The 23,846-nt window shown below is 37.2% G+C and overlaps 1 protein-coding gene across 1 annotated transcript in view; it reads left to right on the plus strand.

The window, feature by feature from the left end:
- LOC150109672 (neurobeachin-like protein 1) overlaps positions 1–23,846 on the plus strand; it is a 1,254,229-nt gene that overhangs the window by 152,045 nt on the left and 1,078,338 nt on the right. The window contains exon 7 of the mRNA XM_090413954.1: positions 10,545–10,633. Within this exon, the coding sequence (XP_090270080.1) occupies positions 10,545–10,633 (89 nt within the window). The remainder of the gene's footprint in view (positions 1–10,544; positions 10,634–23,846) is intronic.

Raw genomic sequence — 23,846 nt, forward strand, 5'->3', positions numbered from 1 at the left:
ATAGATCTTCTGATGCTGTTACCAGATCCGACATCTTCAAATCCCTGTCCCTTCCATCGCATGCTGTTTCAGGTAATTATCACTTAGTAACTGTATAAATTCCATTTCCATTCTGCCATGTGCCCTTTCCTCCTCCTAATCTATATCACCATATTTGAAGTCTCCCATGATAATTGCTCAGTCTGCACTCGTTGTGTTAATCTGCTGATGCATGTTGTCCACATTTACTTCTGGACCCCAGGTTTTTCACCAACCAACAATATATTTTGTCCAATTGGCCTCTGTCTCACACCTCAAATGAACCATTTCCATCAGATCTACAATCTTCCTTAACTTCTATTTTTGTTGGCTGGAGTTCTTCAGCTATCATTAATAATACCCTGCAAATACAATATTGATTACATTCTATCCCTGTAACTACGTAATTCTCTGACAACCAGGTCTTGTTGATGTCAATAATTTTTGGCCAAGTTGAGCTGACCAATGCCAAAAATTCTTCTCTTTATTTCTGATACTTCAGGCATTCTTGTACATTCATTTCAACATCCCTTTGTGCCCACAGTTATCCTTACATAATGGCATTACCTGCTCATTCAGATTCAAAATCCAGGGAAATTGTACTCAGTGCTTCATAATCATTCTTACACTCTTACTTATTATCTATCTCAAGGGCTACTAGACACATGTTTGATTGCTTCCATCCTAATATCTCTGATTTTCTTGGTTTCGCACTTCCAAACTCTCACTAAATAACACTTTCTCCAAGCACCTAATTCCAGATCCATTTAAGTGCAGTCCATCAGGCATATACAGGTTCTTATGTCCAAATTCACTCCACACTTCTATAAACTGAACACCATTTCTTTTGCACAATCTTCTCATTGACAATCAAGATCCTTTTTCTCAATTCTATTCTATCATATCATACCTAGGCAGCAGACTTGCAATCTTTACTCTCTTCCTCTTCATTTTTGCTGCTTCTAACAACTCTTTCATATCTTCTCTCATTGCATATTTCTCACCCTTCAAATCATTTTTGCCTGCCAAAACAGTTAATTCATTCACTTCTTTCTTCTAAAAATTTAAAGGTTCACTAACATCCTTTATCTTTGTACCTGGAAAAAATGCTTCTGTCACTTTCTCGTTAAGTATACCTCTTATCATCGAATCCCCATACGACATTATCTCTTTACTCCCAGTTTCTCACACTTTTATGCTTTTCCCATTCACTCTTTGTTTCTTTCTCTATCCTTCTGTGCCACATGCTAATCATTTCTCCATTCGCACAAGCTCAAGTTTTGTCCTGTGAAGGAGTCCACATAAGTGTGCAATTTCTTTCTGTACTAGCATGTCATCATCCACACAATCAGTACACGTATCAGTACCAGTTAGTGTCACTTACTTGAAATCTTTGTAATAACCTATATATGTGTAGTCTGTACCATTATAAATCAAAAATAACCAAAAGCTCCAGTAGTCAGCCAACTTGGTTACCTCCATTTATAAAGAGGAAGGGAACAGAAGTGATGAACATTAGTCTGCATTAGTCTTTCTGCAGTCAAAATACTCCAATAGTAAGGTCATCCTTCCTGGATCATCAGTCATCTTATGAGAATACTTGACAACCCCCTCCAATTTGCCAACATGCTTGACCTCTTCCTAACAATCTCCCCTTCCAGGTATACTGTAATTGTCAGTTCTCCTCCTGCAACTTGGACCACAATTTCATATGTCTTTTTTTGCCACAGAACAGCCTTCACCCACCAGTTCACAGTCTTGTGTACAAGAGTGCCAATTGGGAGGACCTCTGTGACTTCTGTTCCTCCTTCCCATAGTCCGACTACTGCTTCAATTCTTCTGATCCAAACATCTTCTCAGACTAAATAACAGAAATCTTCCTGAAAGAAATGAAGGCTTTCATCCCTTATTGCATTCCAAATTCTCAACCACCATCCAAACCTTGGTTCTCAAAAAAGTGTGCCAATGCTGTAAAAGAAAAAACCTCTGCTTATCACAAATGGCTCAAGACCAAAACTTCAGCTGCCCACTTTGCCCATGTTGCAGTTCACTACCATTGCAAAAGAATTATCACCAAGTCCAAGTCAGACTTTGTGTCAAATGCTGCAAACTCACTTCCTGCCGAGATGACAGTCACTCCTTCTGGTCCCTTGCCAAGGCCATTGGGCACAACTTCTGCCCACCTAGGTTTTCACCACTCTCACATCCAGATGGTATTGTAGTTACCTCACCAAAAGACAAGGCCAACTTACTGGCATCACTTTTCTCTTCAAATTCCTGCATTGATGACCTGGGCAAAGTCCCCTCCATACTACCAAGAATGGCTCCTTTCTTGTCACCATAGTCTTCCAACAAAATGAAATCAGAAGAATTCTCAATAACCTGAACAGAAGCAAGACATCTGGTCCTGATGATATCCCACCTATTGTGTTAAAAAAAAATTGTGCTCCAGAACCGACACCTATCGTATATTGCCTCTTCAATCTATCCCATTCAACTGGCATCTAGCCTACAACTTGTAAGCAGGTCCGCATCCAGCCCATTTCAAAGAAAGGTGATAAAAGTCAACTAACGAACTTCTGTCCAATTGCTCTCACTTCTGTTTTCTCTAAAATTATGGAAAAGGTCATCAACAACCAACTCTTGAACCACCTAGAGTCATACCAACTAATCAGTGACCAGCAGTATGGATTCTGCCACTCGTGATCTACAGCAGATCTTGCTTTCATCACCCATTTCTCCATGACTTAGTCATGGAGAAATTTGGAGAAACTCACATGGTTGCCCTACATTTCAAAGGCATTTGATCAGGTTTGGCACAGGGGCCTACTCACCAAACTGCTATCCCCTGCCTTCCTTGCTCTGTAACTGGATTGCCAACTTTCTCACTGGTTGCTCACTATGTGTCATGATGGATGGTTTACTCTCCTCAGATTTCTCCACCAGTGCAGGAGTACCCCAGGATTCTGTTCTTTCGTCCACTCTCTCCCTCTTGTATATAAATGACCTGCTCTCATAGACTTCCAATCCTATCCATAGCTTTGCCAATTACACTCTATCCCTCCTTTTCATTCAGCAAACCTTGTAGTGCTCAAGTATTACAATCCTGAAGATTTACCATGACCAGTGAACCTGAACTCAGATCTCCTAACTATATCCCAATGGGGCAAGGACAGCCTTGTAAACTTCAATGCCACCAAAACTCAGTTCTCTCTGATCTCTAACAAGAAAGAGCTCATATTCTTCCCCATTACCTTCAGTAATACTGAGATATTCAAACATGATCAGATTTTTTATTCAGACTGACCTGCACCTCTGATCTTTCTTGGCTCAACCACTTTTCAACTATAGCTTCCACAGCTACCAAAAAACTTGGTGTACTTTGTTGCACAAGACACTACTTCAAATCTTCACAGCTGCTACCTCTATACAAATCCCAAATCTGCCCAGCCATTGAATGTTGCTCCCATATTCGGGGTGGACAATCTGACTAATTAATGATCCATCTCTGATATACCTACTTCAATCCCTCTTTCACAGATGTTCAGTTTCTGCCTTGCGCCTTTTTCTACAGATACTTTCATTGACAGTGCTCTGAATTGGCCACTATTATTCCTCCATTCTCCTCCAAAATCATTAAAACAAGATCCCCTGCTAATCAACACCCTTTTACTGTCCATCTTGAAACTCACTGAACCAACTTCACTGCCTCCTCCTTCATCCTATCTACTTATGTCCTTTGGAACAGTCTTCCCCACTCTGCCTTCTCTAAAGATTACAATCCTCATCTGTTCAAGCAAAATGTGAACAGATTCATCCTTTCTTTCTTCTATTCCTCTTGCCCCCACACACAGCATTAGTGTGCTATAGGTCTTATGGCCTTTGTGTGTGGATCACACACAAAGGAAACAAGATGGTCTTTGTATGTGATCCACACACACAAAGTTTTCAGACCACCATTACGAGGGTGGTTTGAAAAGTAAAGTTCTTGGCCTAACAATGAAAATATGAATTTATAATTTTTATTTTTCAACATAATCTCCCTTAAGACTAATACATTTATTCCAGTGATGCTCCAGTACCATTATCCTGTCCCTGTAGTGGTTGTTAGTAAGATCTGCAAAATACCCCTCTACAACTGCAATCACCTCTTGATTTGAAGAAAAATGCTGACCAGTGAGGAAGAGTTTTAGTTTTGGAAAGAGATAGAAGTCAGAGGGAGCCAAATCTGGGGAATAGGGTGGATGTTCCAACAATTCATAGTGCAGATCCCTTAATTTTCCCATTGCCAAAAATACCTTTGTGGGCAGGTGCATCGTCCTGATGAAAGATGATTTTTTTCTTCTGCAAACCAGGTCTTTTCTCATGAATTTTTTCATCTAGTCTGGTGAAAAAATTGGAATAACATTCCCCGGTTATTGTTTTACCCTTTTCAAGATAATAAATAAAAATCCTTTAGCATCCCAAAACACTGATGCCATGACCTTTCCTGCTGATGGAACTGACTTTGTCTTCTTTGGCACTGAACAACTGGCTTCTGTCCACTGTTTTGAACTGCTGTTTGGATTCTGGTGTGTAATGGTGAATCCAAGTTTCATCCATAGTAATAAATCGATGCACAAAATCAGTTTTATTTTTGTTAAAATGTTCCAAGCACTGTTCAGAGATTTTCATGCGAGTGCGTTTTTGATCTGCTGTGAGCAAGTGCTGCAACCATCTTGCTCAAAGCTTTTTCATTTGCAATTCTTCATGTAAAATATATCCCTACACATTTTTTTGAAATGCCTCTAGTGTCTGCAATTTCACTCACTTTGATTTGCCAGTCATCCAATACCATATCGTGTACTTGATCAATGATTTCTGGTGGTGTTACACTTTTTGGACATCCTTCATGTGAATCCTCTTCAAGGCTGGTACGGCCACTTTTAAACTCGGTAGCCCATTTCTTAATTGTCGAAAATGAAGAAGAGTACCCATAAAACTTTTATGAACTTCGAATGAATTTCTTTTGGCGTTAAACCTTCTTTTACAAAGAATTTTGTAACTGTACGATACTCAATTTTATCCATTTCAAGGGATACAGACAACACTTTTGCTTCAGACAGCTGTATAAAACAAACTACTTGATAGAATGACTTGCAATTTCACATGGATGCTTATGACAGATGTACCAACTCAGAAAAAAAATCTTGCTGATAGTGTTGCCATCTATGGTGAAGGCTGAGAACTTTCAGACCACCCTCGTGTGTGTGTCTGTGTGTATATATATATATCTATTCTATATATATAAAAAGATAAGCTGAAATTTGAAACGTTTTTTGTCTTACCGGCTTGCCAGCCCAGAACTCTGGGGGAGGGGGTGCACCATAGGCACCGGTGGGGTGATCCCCCCTAGTGTGTGTATATATATATGTAGAAAGTTTTTTACCTTGGGTATAATATACGTTACAGATACCAAGCTATTTTAAACCTGGTTTTAATCTGTTTCCCAAGTAAGCAAACAGACAGAAAGTCAAGTTTGCGGCTGCAAGTAGTGCAAGTCTGGGTGATCCACACTTAGTGCAAGTCTTAGGCAACTCGTGGTAAAGGTGGAATAAGCTCTGATCACTATTCTTGATATTTACCCTTAATGCAAAGCACATCTCCTTGAGGAGATGCATGATGCTATGTATTGAAGGCAAGGGGCCACTACCCAGACCGGTTTTGACCTTATTGAGGTCTCATCGGTTGGAGCCAGGCTTAGAACTACCAAGGTTTTAATAATACAGAGCTTATAAATATTTTACCAAAACAAATTACCATAAGGTACTTTGACCTTATTAAATAAAAATCTCAGGATTAAAACCAGGTTTAAAATAGCTTGGTATCTTTAACACACACACACACACACACACACACACACACACACACACACACACACACACACACACACATATATATATATAAAAGTCAGTCTTAGGAACGGAAAACAGTGATATTCGCAGCTGGTAGGAATGTCAGCTTCCTGATTGGAAAGAGAGAGAGAGAGAGACTCAATGATGTATAAGCTGGTATGAAATTTGTTTGGGCAGGAGCCCATTTTGTGTTCGAAACATTCTCTATCTGTTTTTTTATAAATTTTAAAAAATTCTAAATATCTGATGAAATATTTTTAGGTTTTTGACTTAAATTTTCAATTTCAATCGTAAAAGAAACCTAAATTTTTACAATTTTCACATACTACAGTAGTTCTTCATGAAGATTTTAGGTAAGTGGTATTAATTTAATCTAATTGTAACCTTTCAAAATTTAAATGTTAATTCTAGATTTTTGTAATTTCATGCCCTTCTAGTTCATTATGTTCTCCTGTTATTGTTTGCATTTATACTTTTTAATATTGTCATTCTGTGTTGTGTGCTTTATATATATATGGCTTATTTGTGTTCTGTCTTCAATGACTTCCTTCCATTTCCTTTGTTTTGCTTCCTACAATTTTCTTTTGTTTTATTTACTTTTATTTCTTGTGATTTAACTTTTTTTTTATATTTCCTGTAATTTCTCTTGTCTCCTGATTGTGATATCATTTGCTAGGAAGTTCAGTTCAGTGTAACGAAGGTTTACAGCTTGTACTGTGTTTAATAGCGAGCTTAAAGTTATATATTTGGTTTAATCCTTTATCCAAGTGTAAGCAAACAAATTTACACCTGAAGTATTTTCAGGACTGTGGCAAAGGTGGTATGAGTTCTCATCACTTGCCTTAGTATCCCATAACGCAAAGCACATCTCCTTGCGGACATGTATAATGCTGTGCATTAAGGGAAGGGTCACTACCCAGACCAGTTTCGACCTTTATTGGAATATGGAAATGGAAAAATATGAAAATATGACTTCTCCATTACTTCCACCTTAATATCACCACCTCTGGGTCTGGCTCCCACTGATGAGACCTCAATAAAGGTCGCAACCGGTCTGGATAGTGACCCTTCCCTTAATGCATAGCATTATACATGCCTGCAAGGAGATGTACTTTGCATTATGGGATACTAAGGCAAGTGATGAGAACTTATACCACCTTTGCCACGAGTTGCCCCAGTCCTGAAAATACTTCAGGTGCAAGCTTTGTTTGCTTACACTTGGATATAGGATTAAACCAAATATATTTGTGATTTGTGATTCAAAGATTTGTGATTTTTGTTGATTTTTTAAGTGTTTTCTTATATTTAATTGTGTATTTTAGTATATTATTGTAGTTTTATTAGTGTAGTTATTGTACTAAAGTATTTTATAACATAATTTCAGAAAAATTATTAGTTTTTACTACTCTTAAAAATTGCGCCAAAAACTCGTCGTAACAAGGCAGTGACTAAAGCTAAAGTTGCTGCTGAGGAGAGCGTTTGTCCTGAACAAAACCACTGCTGCAGTGATGATAATAATTTATCTGAGGATACACTGACATTAGAAATAGCTCGGTTAAAAGAAATTATTAGGAAATCCACCAGGGAATTGGAAAACATGGAAAAACGTTTATTTAAAAACTTCGACAGGATAAGAAAAAGGATGAGAACAAGAACAGGCAGGAAAATACTGAACTTATTAATCAAAATATTAATAACAACAAGGTAAGTCCGTTGATATCTAAGAAAAAAGAGGTAATATGGTATGATGACTCAATTTTAAAATTTGCGCTTGCCAAGGGAGTCACCACTTCTAGTTTCCTGGGAACGAAAATTAAAAATATGACAAATGTAATTGAAAACCAAAAAAAGAAATGTAAAAGAAATGGTAGTGTTGGTAAGTACTAATAATTTAAGTGGTGACAAACATAGTATGAGAGAAGATATGAAAGGTCTGTTGGAAGAAGCAAGAAAGAAATGTGAGAGAGGTTCATGAAAATGAGGTTGAAGAGCTTTGTATAACCTGGATAAGAATTTGTCAATAGGGACAGATGGAATATCTGCCCGTTTGTTAAAGGAATGTTCAGCTCAATTGGCTAGGCCTTTCACACATTTGTATAACTTGACTCTCAGCTCAGGAATGATAGCAAAGGAATGGAAGGAATGTAATATAGTTCCATTGCACAAGGGTGGTGCAAAAACTGATGTGTCTTACTACCGACCTATTGGTATTTCTGGTGTGGTAGTAAAGATTTTAGAGAAGTTAGTAAGAACTCGCATACAGAAATGGGTAGACAATCATTCTATACTCTGCAGGGAACCGCATGGGTTTACTAAAGGAAGGTCATGTTTTAGAAATTTGCTCATATTTTATAACAATGTTACTGCCGAGTTGGATAAAGGAAATGGATACAGTATGATAATGTTAGATTTTTCTAAGGCATTTGATAGGATACCACACAATAGGCTGTTGCGTAAACTGGAGAATATGGGATTAGAACATAATCTATTGACTTTGATCAGGGGATGGTTAACAGACAGATATCAAAAAGTGGTATACAGTGGGTGTGAACCTGCCAGATTTGAGGTAATTGTGTAACTCAGGGTTCAGTCATTGGGCCATTATTGTTCAATCTATACATTAATGACTTCAAGCAGGGTCTATCATTAGATTTGCAATTGTTTGCTGATGATGCGAAGATAGGCAGGGCAATCAGGGATGCTACTGATATTCAGCAATTACAAAATGATTTGAAAAGAATGGAAATCTGGGCAAACGAAAATGGCCATCAGTTTAATGTTAGTAAGTGTAAAGTTATGTACTTTGGCGTGATTAGAGATCCAGCGGCATATTATATTAGCGGGATTGTGCTACAAGAAACTGAAGAGGCAAGGGATCTTGGTGTGTTGGTGGATAAGAATTTAAAGTTCAAAGGTCACATAGCAAAAGTTGCAATGGGATAATTTCTATGCTGAAGCGAACCTTGATATGTAAGGATAAGGAAGTAATTTTGCCTCTTTATAAGGCTTTGATAAGACTACACTTGGATTACTGTGCGCAGATTTGGTCTCCCGGGTTTCAAGGGGATAAAGAAGCTGTGGAAAGGGTGCAAAGAAGAGTTACAAAGATTATATCCAGATTATGGGATTTAGGTTATGAGGATAGTTTGCGAGTATGTGGATTACTGACTCTGGTTAACAGGAGAAAGAGGAGTGATATGATAGAGGCCTATAAACTTTTGAATTTGTGTTATAGCATTTCAAATGATGAAAATTTTCGTTATATGGAAGGCAGGGAGAGAACACGGGGGCATCCATGGAAGTTAAGGTTGTTCTCAGTCAAGAAAGGGGTAAGAGCTAGGTTTTTCTCTCAGAGAGCAGTGAGTGAGTGGAATAATTTACCCTTAGGGGTAATGAGTGCATCTAGTGTAAATGAATTTAAGGGAAGGTATGATAGCTGGGTTGGGTAATTTACAGCCTCTCTCGATGAGTCCTTGACTCCCTGGAGGTCTCAGATAATAATAATATAACTGGTAATATAGCCGAGCGGAAAAACTTCCATCTGATGAACTTAAAATAGCATAGGTTCTATGGGGTTTAGGCTGGAACTTTTCCATAATTCATTACGGCTCATAATTTCATTTTAGTGATATCTACTGTGATGCATGTCTACTGTACGTGTACCAATTTCTTAAAAAATACTCGCTTATTTTGAAATGAGAGAGAGATGTGTGGTGTTTACTAGTAATTTCAACACAACAGTTAATTTTCTATATTAAAGCAAAAAATTAAATGATTAGTATGAAGAAAGAATTATACAGTTAAGTTCAAAATTTAAACTGTAGTATCATCAATCTAATAGATGTCATTTCAAATCACTAGTTAAAAATCATATCCTTAAAAATTCAGACACAATGGTTAGTTTTGATGGCACCTCTTTATTTACCAATATACCGCTTATAGACACTCTTCATTTGATCAAGTCTGAATTCCCCTCTCGATATCTGTGAATTATTCAAATTTACTATGTATGTGGGTTACTTTACATGGGGAGGAAAAATCACAAGCAGATTAATGGTACTGCTATGGGTTACTCCTCTCGCCCCTTTAGCTTTTACATGGAACATTTTGAAAACAAAGTACTTACCACAGCTACATACAAGCCCCTATTGTGGTTACGCTATGTTGATGTGTTTGCATTAATTTGTCAAATTTGCATTGATGATAATGGTTGCATTAATTTGCCAAAAATTTGGAAGACTGTTATCTTAAGAGCAACTCCCACATAGCTATAATTTATTTATTTTTTTCTTTTATAACATTAGAGGTCACCAAAATAGGACTTTAGATCTTTGGCCTGTTACAATTGTATTGTTTCACTTATGCACTGTCACATATACATGTTGTGCTGTGATGATGATGATTTGAAATTCAGTAAAATATGAGCATTTAATAAAACATCTTTTTATAAAACAGTTCGTTTGTTGTTAATACCATTAAAAATAAGTCATGATTAAAATGTAGTTCTAGATGGAAACTTTAAAAATGTACTCATTGTACACAGTAGTAAATGTAATCTGGTTACTTATTAAATAGAACTATTACTTATAGTATTTGTTTATTTTATTTTTTTATCTTTTATCTTTCTGACAGATTGTTTTCAGCACATTCCATGTCAACTTCCATGTTCTGTACAGATTGATTTACTTCACCTTTATGGAGCCATTTTGAGTGGGGCAAAGGTAAAAACTATGTTACATTTTGTGAAATGTTTCATTCTTATACTAAGGATAAAAAATTTTATTTTAATAAAATTGTTTATTCAATCTGCTGTTTTTAATAAATTATTTCTAAATTTACTAAAATTCTGAAATAATTTATTAGCACTTATAATCAATACAGTTGGATCTCGCTATAGCAAACTTATAGGGATCACAGGAACAGTTTATTAAAATGGATAGTTTGCTGTAGTGCATTTCTTTTTAGTACTGCGTTGCACACATGAAACTTTGGTTGGGACTTTTAAGGAATGAATGTGTTTGTTATACGCTAACCACTCGGCTGGCCTGGTCGGCCGAGTGGTTAGTGTATCTGCTCTCCAGCCAAAAGGCTGCGAGTTTGAATCCCACTGTGGGCATGGATGTTTGTGATTGTCTGTGCAAATACTAGTAGTAGTGGTCGGTGGTAGGTGGCATTTGTGTAAATGAAGGTAGTTTTTGATGGAGATGAACAGCTGTAGAGTAGGTGCTCGCCCTCGATGAGTCTTTGGACTCCTTTGAGGTGTTATATAATAATAATATAGTGACATTTGTTATAAGGAGAGGGAAGTGACTGTATTTGAAATGTAGTCACTGCTTTATTTGCCAGCCTGGTTAGCTGAGTGGATAGCATATCTGCTCTCCAGCCAAAAGACTGTGGGTTCGAATCCCACCGTGGGCATGGATGTTTGCGATTGTCTGTGGAAATACCAGTGGTGGTTGGCAGTAGATGGCATTGTTATAGTCGGTTGGTGATTGAATGGTGGAGACGAAGTTGTAGAGCAGGTTCCCCCCTTCGATGAGTCCTTTGACTCCCTGGAGCTGTCAAATAATTTTTTTTTTTTTTTAATTGATCTGTTAAAATATTTACATGTACAATAAGCATCTTGAGTGACATTGCAGCTTATAGTTTTACAGAATTCAGCACTAAGTGCTACATTTTCTACATTGGATTTCAATTAAAATTTTTAAAAATACTTTTTGCCTCTGTATTATGTATTTACAACACATGTTCTTCTAATAATTACAATAAAGATTATACAGAATTTTTGATTATAGAATATACAAAATAATAATAATAATTTATTTATTTATTGTTTTTTTTTATGTGTCAGATAAATTGCATACATAGATGTTGTAATAACACATTACAATTGTGAATAACAGATACTTGCAAGTTAATAATTTTCTTCCTCGAAGCTTAGCAGAGCTTATCTGAGGAAGATAATAGATGATAGATGGTAGTGGTTTCATGGTTATGTTCCTATACTGGTCACAAGCCAGGTGTTGATTTTACTGTTTGTTGGTACGTGCTTGGAAGACTTCAACTGCTATTACAGTTTAACTTTTTTTTTTTTGTGCAGATAGGGTTGGATTTAGACATGGCATGTTTGTTTCTTTGTGTTCTTGTAGTGATGATTTTTTGAGAGGGGCTTTGTCATAGGTTTGTGTGTGTGGGGGTGGGGGGAGTAATATCTAATGCTTACAAACAGAACTATTTAGTTCTGTTTGTAAGCATTAGATATTATTTAGCCTATAAATTTATTCTAGGTACAGTTATCATTATTGACTATATTGCATAACATGGATGGAAGCTTATATTCAGCCTGTTTCAAGGAACTGAGATAAAAGTCCATGATTATTTTTAATTCAAAGGATGTTTTATTAACTGCTTATATTTTGCGGAATTGCAAATCAGCATCATCCAAGCACAACACAGCTTGTATATACTACAGTGAGTAAGTGAAAAAATACAATTGTAATGCACAAAAGATCTAAAACCTCTATTGTTGTAAAAAAAAAAAAAAAAAAAAAAAGTATTACAGCTATGTGGGAGTTGGTCTTAGGATAACAGTCTCCCAAATTTTTCGCAAATTAATGCAACCATATTTGTTCAGGTTAGGAGAATTCTTCAAAGGCATGACTGACTCAAAAAATAATTTTTCAGATCTGTGTCGACTTCTAAATGCACATTCATTTTCTTCCATCTAATCCTGTGTGAAGAGATGTCCAAAGCATGGTTTGCCAGTCCTGATTTGCCATAGTAATAGTAGTGAATGTATTTTTTATGTTGGGAATCATTTCTTTCATGCTTACACGGTGATCAGAATATATTTTGGAAAATTATGGAGACAACTACTGTGTTGGAGTAAAACTTTAGTTTAATATAAACCAAAATACACGCTCGATGTTTCGACTTTCATATCAGGGTCCATCATCTGGAGCATACACAATATATACACAGAGACAAGTTGCAGTACAATCTACATGGTTTGCTAAAGTTACTGACCAACCATTAACAATTATTGGCCTGACCTCTGGTGAAAAAAATAATAAAATAAAATAAAAAAACCTTTACTACATCAAAGCTAGAGTCCTATTATTATTATCTATAGGTTACAAGATTAAATTGAGCTGGAGAGCAACATGTTTATATATATATATATATATATATATATATTAGGGAAAAAAAAGTTATACATATAAATTTCAACTAATTGGTATGGGATAGTTTCCAATAAAAGCTGAAAATTGCTTCAAGTCCTAAAGTATGCTAGATACTAAGTAGGCTGAATATGTGTCATCCAAATTCTTGGAATTTTTATGCCACCATTATTGTTGAGATTAGGGTGGTTAATCAGAATTTCACAGGCTTCTTTAAATTTTCTTGCATACCAGGTTTTTGTATGATGTAAAGAGCAGGTACTTTTCCAATCAATTTGGTATAGGGTGTTGAGAGCATGATCTGAGAGGCCTGCTTGACCAAAATTTTTGTTATATTTAATGTGTCTTTTGTGTTCTTTTTTATGTATAGGGATTGTACGTCCAGTTTCACCAATATAAGGTAAGTTACAGGCAGTGGTGAGCTATGGAAATTTTAACAAAGGGCTCGCATCATCGAGCAAAAAAAAAAAAAAAAAAAAAAAAGGCCTAACTTAGCCCTTATAAAACTTATATTGTGACTTTGTAGAGCTTCTGACAGATATGATAATTCCTGTAGGATATCAATCATTAATGCTAGATCTTTTAAAAATTCCAAATGGAGAAGTTGGTTTAAAAAAGCCTTTATATTTATTGTTCGATGCAAAATGCTTGCATAAAGCTGGGTAATTTCTCCACAAAGCAAGAGCCGTTCATAAACTGCAAGCTGCCCATCGTGGTCCAAACACACGGCCAATCTTTAAAATTTCAATACCAAGGTTTTTTGCAATCATATTTAATTCTCGTTGATTTTTTTGGTGATTGATGTTAAAAAGCATATAATTTATCCATAAATATTTCAAAATGATTTATATCTTTAATGTTTTTTATCGAATCGTCTAATGCTAAGTGAAAACGATGAGCGCAATGCCAAATCACAACTTTGGGAAATTTTTGTAGAAGTTTGATTGCAACACCTGATTTGTTTCCTAACATTACACCAGCTCCATCAGAACAAAATGCAATGAAATGATTTTTTATATAGTTATCAGACATAATCCATATGAATTTAAAGTAGCAATTGTAGTAGCATGTATACATTCCACGGTGGTATTTTCTAGTTCTACAAGATTATTAATCAAGAGGCTCGCAAATTTGAGAAAAATTTAACAAAGGGCTCGTGCGATCCCCTTATAGCTCACCACTGGTTACAGGTGCAGCAGATGCAATAAGCTCCAGGATGAGCCAATGGAAGGAGAGGCTCCTTAGAGGAGTTGAATATGTTTTTTAATTTTATAGGTCGTTTAAAAGTGGCATTGAGATTATAATGGTGTAGGATTCTATTGATTTTTTCTGATAACCCTTCAATGTATGGGATGGCTATAGTTTTATTGTAATCTATATTCTTTTTTGATGAAGTTTTATGAAGAACTTTATTAATAGTATTTTTGTTATAGCCATTATTTATAAACGTGTTGCTAATAATTTTTAATTGCTGCTAGTTACATAAACAGAACACTAGCAGCAATCAAGTCATTAAAAGCTAATCAAGATATAATTATAACAAAATCGGACAAAGGTAATGCCACTGTCGTCTTTGACAGGCCAACTTGCATCCATCAGATGAATCAACTAGTGTCAGCTAACAGCACCTATCAGCTTGTAAACTATAATCCAACTAACAGAACAAAGAAAAAACTGAGAAATTACTTAAGTCTGTCACTTCTTGGCCGTCAGACACTGTTAAAAAACTTATACCCTGTTACACCTGTCTTCCCAAAATATATGGTGTTCTTAAAGTACACAAACAAAACATTCCCCATCAGCTGATAGTTGAAGGAATAGATAGTCCTAATTATGACCTAACCAAGAGATTAGTGTCAACCCTTAAGGAGTTGGTAGGTCATTCCCCCTCCTATATAAAGAACACACAACACTTTATAAACAAAATTAAAAACATAACACTTTGCAAAGATGATTTATTAGTTAGTTTGATGTTTCTGCCGTTTTCACTGATGTCCCAATCAGTGACACAATTCTTCTCCTACAGAACAAATTTCTGCTCGACATTACAGCCCTCTTTGTCCATGTACTACATTCCAGTACTTCATGTGGCAAAATAAATTTTACCTACAGAAAGAAGGTATGACCATGCATTCACCACTATCCTCCCCTGCTAACTTCTGTATGGAAGCATTATTTGAGCAATGTGCTCTTGATTCCTTTACTGTAAAACCTACAGTGGCTTAGATATGTTGACGATGTTTTTGCTATCTGGCCACACAGTCGACAAACATTAAACATATTTCTTAGCCACCTGAACAAACAACATGAACGCATATAATTTACTATCGAAATTAAAAATAAGAATTCGCTCCCGTTCTTGAATATACTGGTCACACGTCTTCCCTCAAATAGTTTATCTTTCACGGTGTACTGCAAACCTACACATACTGGCCAATATATACATGCTAACTCATATCACCACCCATTGCAAAAATTTGGAGCATTAACATCCTTAAAAACAGAGCTATAACAATTTGCTCTAATCAACAAGCTCTTAAACAAGAATTAAAAATTATTAGCAACACGTTTAGAAATAATGGCTATAACAAAAATACTATTAATAAAGTTCTTAATAAAACTTTATCAAAAAAGAATATAGATTACAGTAAAACCATAGCCATCCCATACGTTAAAGGGTTATCAGAAAAAATCAATAGAATCCTACACCATTATAATCTCAATGCCACTTTTAAAATATAAAAAATGAAAAAACTTATTCAACTAAGGATCCCCCCCCCCCCATTGGCTCATCCTGGAGTTTATTGCATCTACTGCACCTGTAACTTACCTCATATTGGTGAAATTGAACGTACAATCCCTATATGTAAAAAAACAAAAAAAACACAAAAGACTCATTAAATATAAAAATTTTGGTGAAGCAGGCTCTCAGATCACGCTCTCAACACCCTACACCAAATTGATTGGAAAAGTACCTGTTCTTTACATCATACAAAAACCTGGTATGAAAGAAAATTTAAAGAAGGCTGTGAAATTCTGATTAACCACCCTAATCTCAACAATAATGGTGGCATAAGAATTCCAAGAATTTGGATGACACATATTCAGCCTACTTAGTATCTAGCATACTTTAGGACTTTAAGCAATTTTAAGCTTTTATTGGAAACTATCCCATACCAATTAGTTGAAATTTATATGTATAACTTTTTTTTTCCCTAATATATATATATATATATATATACAGGGTGTTCGGGATAAATTTGACAGTTTTGTAAGGAAAAAGAAAATCTTCTTTGTATCTATTAAATTTAATGAATTGACAAAAAAACATTACAGGCAGAGTTAATTACAATACTATCAACAAGATTTACTCAAAATAACCACCATTAGCATCGATCACAGCTTCAATTCTGCTTCGGAACCTCGAACAAGCTGATGCTACAGTCTCCCTGGGAAGGGCCGCAAAAACTGTTTTAATTTTATCCATTAACTGGGCTTTTGTATTACTGGAAGTGCGATTGGTGTCTTTTTCAACTGCGCCCCATACAAAATAATCCATGGGGTTAAGGTCTGGGGAGTTTGGAGGCCAAACATTTGGACTGGTGAAGTCGTAGAAATTTTCAGACAACCATTTTTGACTTTTCCCAGAGGTGTGGCAAGGGGCCGAATCCTGCTGCCATACATACGGCCTACCATTGGCTACCCTTGTTATCCAGGGCTTGACTACAGTTAGCAACTCCACGAACAAAGCCCGAATTCCAATGCCAGGGTTCTTCAACACCTGTTCCTGCAGATTTGCGAGGAATTCTGCTGTACGAACGCAATCAGATCGTCTGCTAGGGATCTTTCTTCTTGCTACATCCTCGTAGTCACCATTGCAAGTCTCTAGTTCATGCCTGATTGTTTTTACTGTATTCAGGGAGCATTGGGCAGCAGTCGTAATATCCTTATTTTGATGGCGGGCACGAATCATCATGATACAAGTTATTCTCTTCCATGATTCAGGTGGGTTCCAGCTATCCATCCTTTCTGACATCTTGTATATGAATGAAGAAGGGTCCAAACTTTTAAATGAAGAGAAGTGTGTGTTAATACATGTAACTTACGGAAAAATATAATTAATTATAAATATGTCAAATTTATCCCGAACACCCTGTATATATATATATATATATATATATATATATATATATATATATATATATATATAAACATGTTGCTCTCCAGGCCAATTTAATTTTGTAACCTAATAGATCTTCTTCTTCTTCTTCTGCAGCTTCTCCCACTTAAGTGGGGTCACTGTTTATTATGAGTCTCCTCCACACCTTCCTGTCTTGGGCTGTCACCACATCCAAGTTCTTCATCTTCAAGTCCTCTTCTACCAGCTCCCTCCATCTCTTCTTTGGCCGCCCACGCTTCCGCCTTCCTTGCACATCCATCTGCATGACCCTTCCCACATATTCGTCCTCCCTCCTCATCACATGACCAAACCATCTCAACCTTGCCTCCTGTATTTTCGCTCCTAAGTTCGTAACTTTCACTGTTCCCCTGACATAGTCATTTCTCAGATGATCCTTTCTGGTCACACCACACATCCACCTAAGCATTCTCATCTCTGCTACTTCCATCCTGCTAATGTTATTTTTCCTCAGGGCCACAGTTTCTATAGCATATGTCATAGCTGGCCTCACTACTGTCCTATAAATTTTGCCTTTCAGATTGATCGGCACCCTCTTATCACATAACACTCCAGCCATCTCCCTCCAGTTCCTCCAACCTGCTTGTATCCTGCATCCCACTTCCTTCTCACCTCCTCCATCTTCTTCCACTGTCGAACCTAAGTATCTAAAGTCTCTCACCTTCCTGATGACATTTCCTTCCAGCTCCAGGTCTGTCTCCTGGCCACCGCCCACTGCGCAACATATACTCTGTCTTACTTCTGCTCAGTCTCATACCTCTCTCTTCCAGTACTTTTCTCCATCTTTCCAGTTTAGTTTCCGCTTCTTCTCTTGAATCTACACACAGCAAGATGTCATCTGCATACAGCATTGTCCAAGGTGCATCTTCTCTCACCTCCTCTGTTACCACCTCCATCACAATATTAAACAGAAACGGACTTAATGCTGACCCTTGATGCAAGCCAACTGTTACTTGAAAACTTTCTGTCTGTCCCAAACAGGTCCGAACACTTGTCTTCACATTTCTGTACATTTCCTGCACCAACCTGACATATTTCTTCGGCACCTTCTTCTCCCTCAGACACCTCCAGACTTCTTGCCTTGGCACTCTATCGTATGCTTTCTCCAGATCAATAAATACCAGATGTAGCTCCCTTTGTTTCTCTCGATATTTTTCCATCATCTGTCGTAACCCAAAGATAGCATCTGTTGTTGATCTACCAGGCATGAAGCCAAATTGTTCCTTTGCAATCTCCACCTCCTCCCTCAATCTACCATCAAGAACCCTTTCTAGGATCTTCATTGTGTGGGACATCAACTTTATTCCTCTGTAATTTTTACAGTCTTGTGCATCCCCTTTACCCTTGTAGATGGGAACAAGAGTACTCTCCCTCCATTCCTCGGGTATATTTTCCTGTTGGCAAACTTTCATGAACAGGTCCCACAGCAGGTCAATTCCCTCTTCCCCCAGTGCCTTCCATGCCTCCACTGGAATTCTGTCGGGGCCCACCGCTTTTCCATTCCTCATCCTCTTCATGGCCTCCGTCACTTCCATTCTACTGATGTTCTGCACCATCCCCTCAGAAGGCTGCCCATCTCCTCTGTGAGTCCTTGCATTTTCCGAATTAACCTAATAGATAATAATAATAATAATAATAATAGGACTCTAGCTTTGATGTAGTTAAGGTTTTTTTATTTTATTTTTTTTATTTTTATTTTACTTTATTTTATTATTTTTTTCACCTGAGGTCAGGCCAATAATTGTTGTAACGGTTGGTCAGTAACTTTAGCAAACCATGTAGATTGTACTGCAGCTTGTCTCTGTGTATATATTGTGTATGCTCCAGATGATTACTTTGATATGAAGGTCTAAACGTCGAGTGTGTATTTTGGTTTATATTAAACTAAAGTTTTACTTCAACACGGTAGTTGTCTCCATAATTTTCCAAAATGTATTTTTTTATGTTCTTCCAGGCAGATGTTAACTGGTCCTCCTGTTTGCCTATGGTAGGCCAATCACTGTCACAGGGAACTGCATACACTCCAGGGTGTGCTAGAGGGTGAAGTTTATCCTTAGTTTATCCCGAGCAGATCAGAGTTGCTAGTTTAACATGATGTTTGAATGTGGTGCGAAGGTCATGTTTCATCAGTACTTTGGCTATCTTTTATGTTAGCCTTTTATGATTATCTCTTATCTGTTAGATTGAGATAAAAGTCAACCATCAGAGTATTATCTTTCTGCTCTCATATCGCTTCTCTTGAAACTAATATAGAATCGTCAGTCGCAAATTTCTTCACTACATAGAAGCCCCACTTAATTTGTGATTATCAGCAGATTCTACCACTCAACTTCAGAGGCCATCTCCTAGTTAACATTACCCACCTTTGGATCTAGCCATGGAAAGGTTTGGATAAAAATTCTTCTGGTTGCCCCTGACATTTCCAGGTCATCTGATTAGGTCTGGCATTGAAGCCTATTTACCAGACTGTTATCTTATGGAGTTGATCACCAGTTTCTTCTCTAGTGATTGCTAGTGGATGACTTCCTGCCTCAGAGTCAAGTAATTTACAAACCTTATAGTGTTCAAACACAGTTTAACAAACCTTGTAGTGCTCCAATATTCCAAGCTTTAAAATCTTCTGTCACCAATATCTTAAACAGTAATCTGCTTATCATTCTCTGGTGAGGACAACAACTTACCAGTGAACTTCACGACTACTTGGTGGTAGATGAATTTCTTTCTTTGCTTGCTGTGAGATTTTGCCAATAGCTTGCAAAAAGTCTATAGAGTAGGGTTTCTGGATTATCCATTCTTTAGCTCACTCATGGTACTAATACTAATGTATGATAAGTTTACAACCTTTTCTGGGTGGAATTAAAAATAAAAGTTATGTCTTGCAGTGAAGACTTCAGTAAATTTTTATCTTTGATAATACTGAAGACCTTGAGGCATGATCAGATTTCTCTTCTTTGGCTGTTTTAATCTGTTCATGTCATGTACACATCATATAGTCTCCTTATCATTCACAAAACCTTGCTGACCTTTTCCATTCAAAGTACTACTTCTCACTTGCATCGTTCCTTACACTATATAAATTAAGAATCGACCTAACCTTAGAATATTGTTTTCACATTTGGAATGGTGCACCAGAAACCTACTTAAAATGCTTAATGCTATTTAGAGGTACTTCACTTAATAGATATAACTTCATTGGAACTTCTCTGCTGAACTAGCCACCATCATTCCTCCTTTTTCGTCAAAGCAGACTGTTAAAATAAGAGTAGCTTTTAGTCAAGATGTATGCATTCAGAGTTAAACTTACCAAACTGAGTTATCATCACCTTCTTTCATTCCATTTACATCTGTTCATTGAAACAGTTTTTATCACATCATTTACCCCAAGAGTTATGACTTCCAAAACACATTTGGTTCCTTCTTTATCAATACCACTTGCTCATGTGCATACTCTGATACTTTGTTCAATAACTGTAATATAAAGGAGATTATTCAATGTACAATCTGCGAAATATACGCTTTGCAGAGAGCAGATGGAGTATGGGTAGATGATGATAATGGAGTGAATGTGTGTAGAAAATGTAAGGAAAATGAGGAATTAAAGTGTATTTTAGGTCACGAGTGTGATATTTTTGTCAAATTTCAGAATGAAGAAAATAGCAATATGACAAGAAATTGATTGGTTGTACCAGAGAAATGTGAGGGCGTGAATGTAGAAAGTGTGAATGATGGTATTAATACAGAGCAAATTAATGGTTTAACAGATCATAAAAAAGATGAGATAGATGCAATGAGTGAGATCACATTGTTGAGCGGAGCGATACATAGAGCAAAGTGGCAGCTACAGCGTATGCACAAATGTCTACCGAGTGTACCAGCCAATAATAAAAAGTATGATAGGAAAAATAAGAGTAGGATTGTGAATGTAAACAAAATGAATGAGCGAGTGCTGTATGGAGATTCGTTAGTACAAGGTGCGTAAGTAGAGAATTTGACAAAATCGTATCAACCTGGTGTGACCATCAAGGACGTAAGTGAGTCTATTAGAGAGTAAAAGGAAAGGGTGAAAGAAATGATAGTTGTGGCAGGTATGAATGATTTGAAAGGAGATAAATGGAAATGATAGAAGACCTGAATGAATTGTTTGAGGTAGCAAAAGAAAAGAATGAGAGAGTTAGGATGATTAGTCTTTTTCCACGGTTTGATAGTGAAGTGTTTAGAAGATGGTCCATAATTGCAAATGACTTAATGCGTGGGTTATGCATGACGAGTGGTGTGGAATTTGTGGACGTGTGGAGTGAGTTTGATGGGTGAAAGTATCTATATAAGATGGATGGTTTGCATTTGAATGAATTCGGTGTAAGGAGACTTGAAAAAGTGCTGTTGAATGAAGTGGATGTGCAGAATCAGGGAAACTAGATTTATTAAGGGGGGGGGGGGAGTAGATATGCAGACCTAAGGGAGGCAGTTGAGTGTATGAATGAGTATAATATGCCTGAGCAAATAAGGACAACAAATCAGAATAGTTAGTATAAGGCATCAAGGTAGGGATGGGGGCTAACAGGGGTCTGCAATTCATGTACACTAATGCTAGGAGTATTAGGAAGAAGAAAGAAGAATTTTTGGCCTTGGTTGGCACTTCCAGACCACAGGTTATTAGCATTAGTGAAACATGGCTGACTGAAGATGATATAGCTAGTGGGATTGAATGTGAGGGGTATAGTGTGTTCAGGAGTGACAGGGAGAATAAAATGGGAGGAGCAGTATTATTGATGATAGCTGATGAGCTGTAGCCAAGGAGAATAGAAGTTGAATTGCAGGATAGAGAAAAGAGCACATTTGAGGCCATTTGGTGTGAGATTGTGGCTAGCAGAACAAAATATACAATTGGGTGCTGCTATAGACCATGTGATGGAAAAGATGGTAGAGATAGTTTGCACAAGCAAATAGAAGAAATGAGTGGAAGGAGGGCAATTATTATGGGAGATTTCAACTATGGTGGCATTGATTGGAGTGAGGAGAGGACACACGGGAGGAAGGAATATGATTTTATGCGGTTATTAAGGAATACCTATCTGCGACAGCATGTAATGGAAAATACTAGGGGTCAGAGAGTGCTTGACCTGGTAATTGCATCTGAGGATTTGGCTGTAACAAATATGACCACATTGGCATCAGTTGGTGAGAGTGATCATAGGGTCTTGACTTGGGAGGTGGCTAAAGGTGTGGAATTTACAATTAAGACAGGGTACATGTGGAATTATCGGGCTGGTAAGTATGACAAGCTTAGGAGTTTGATTGGTTCAGTGGCGTGGCATGTACAACTGCAAGGGCTAGAAGTTGATAGTGCATGGGAGGTGGTTAAGAAGTGCTTGCATGAAGCAATGGCTGACTGTATACCTAGAGTCTGAATAATAAATCAAGTAGGGGTTAAATGGATGAATAACACCATTAAGCTTGAGCTGCAAATAAAAGAAACAACTATGGAGGGAATTTAAGGAGAAAGGTGACCGGCAGGCACATGAATGGTATAAAGCGCAGGCCAGAAGGGTAACGAGTGTGGTAAGAAAAGCAAAAAAGGATTACGAAAGAACATTGGCCATGCAGGCTAAAGAAAATACTAAACAGTTTTTTCGATATGTTGCAAGTAAAAGAAAAAATGTATATGGTAGAATGATTTTAAAGAATGCTGATGGTAGGGAGGTAACTGAATCAGTTGATATAGTTGAGTTACTGAGCGAGCACTTTGCAAGAATATATCATCCAAGTGGTGACATTGCAGAAAAGAATGAACCAATAGATTATATGGGAATTGTGGTGAATGAAGTGCAGGTGAGTAGTCTCTTTCAAAACCTCAATGTCAATACATCTGTGGGATTAGATGGTATACCAGCTCATGTCGTACATGAAGAGACCAAAGAATTGTCAGTACCTTGACCATTTTGTTTAACTTGAGTCTCAGTCTGGGTTAGTCCCGAGGGGGTGGAAAGAGGGGAAAATAGTTCCACTGCATAAAGGAGGTTCCAAGACTGCTGTTGTAAATTACCGACCAATTAGCATATCAGGAATCGTTGTCAAGGTCTTGGAGAAATTAGTCAAGAAAAGAATACAGGATTGAATAGATGAAAATGGGATACTGTATGGGGGACTGCATGGTTTTTCACCATTTTTTTTCACCCCCTTCGGGACTAACCCAAACATGAGCAGTAACTTGCTCTCATTTTATAACACAGTGACGGCTGAACTGGATAAGGGTAATGGGTTTACAGTGATTCTACTGGACCTTGCCAAGGCCTTTGACAGGATACCACGTGGAACTCTAATCAGTAAACTGGAGCAGATGGGGATGGATATAGGGTTGGTGAGATGGATAGGAGGGTGGTTGATAGTGAGTGGTTTATTCAGGAGTTGAGTCCAAAAGATGGCTTGTGACTTGTGATGTGCCACAGGGTTCTGTTATAGGACCACTACTTTTCAATTTGTTCATCAATGATATAGGAAAGGATCTGAGAGGAGGTGTTCACTTGTTTGCTGATGATGCAAAGTTGGGTAGAGCAA

Source organism: Typopeltis vanoorti, chromosome 2, assembly GCF_054136105.1.
Source record: "Typopeltis vanoorti isolate ZY-2024b chromosome 2, IOZ_Tvanoo_1.0, whole genome shotgun sequence".
Lineage (NCBI taxonomy): Eukaryota > Metazoa > Arthropoda > Arachnida > Uropygi > Thelyphonidae > Typopeltis > Typopeltis vanoorti.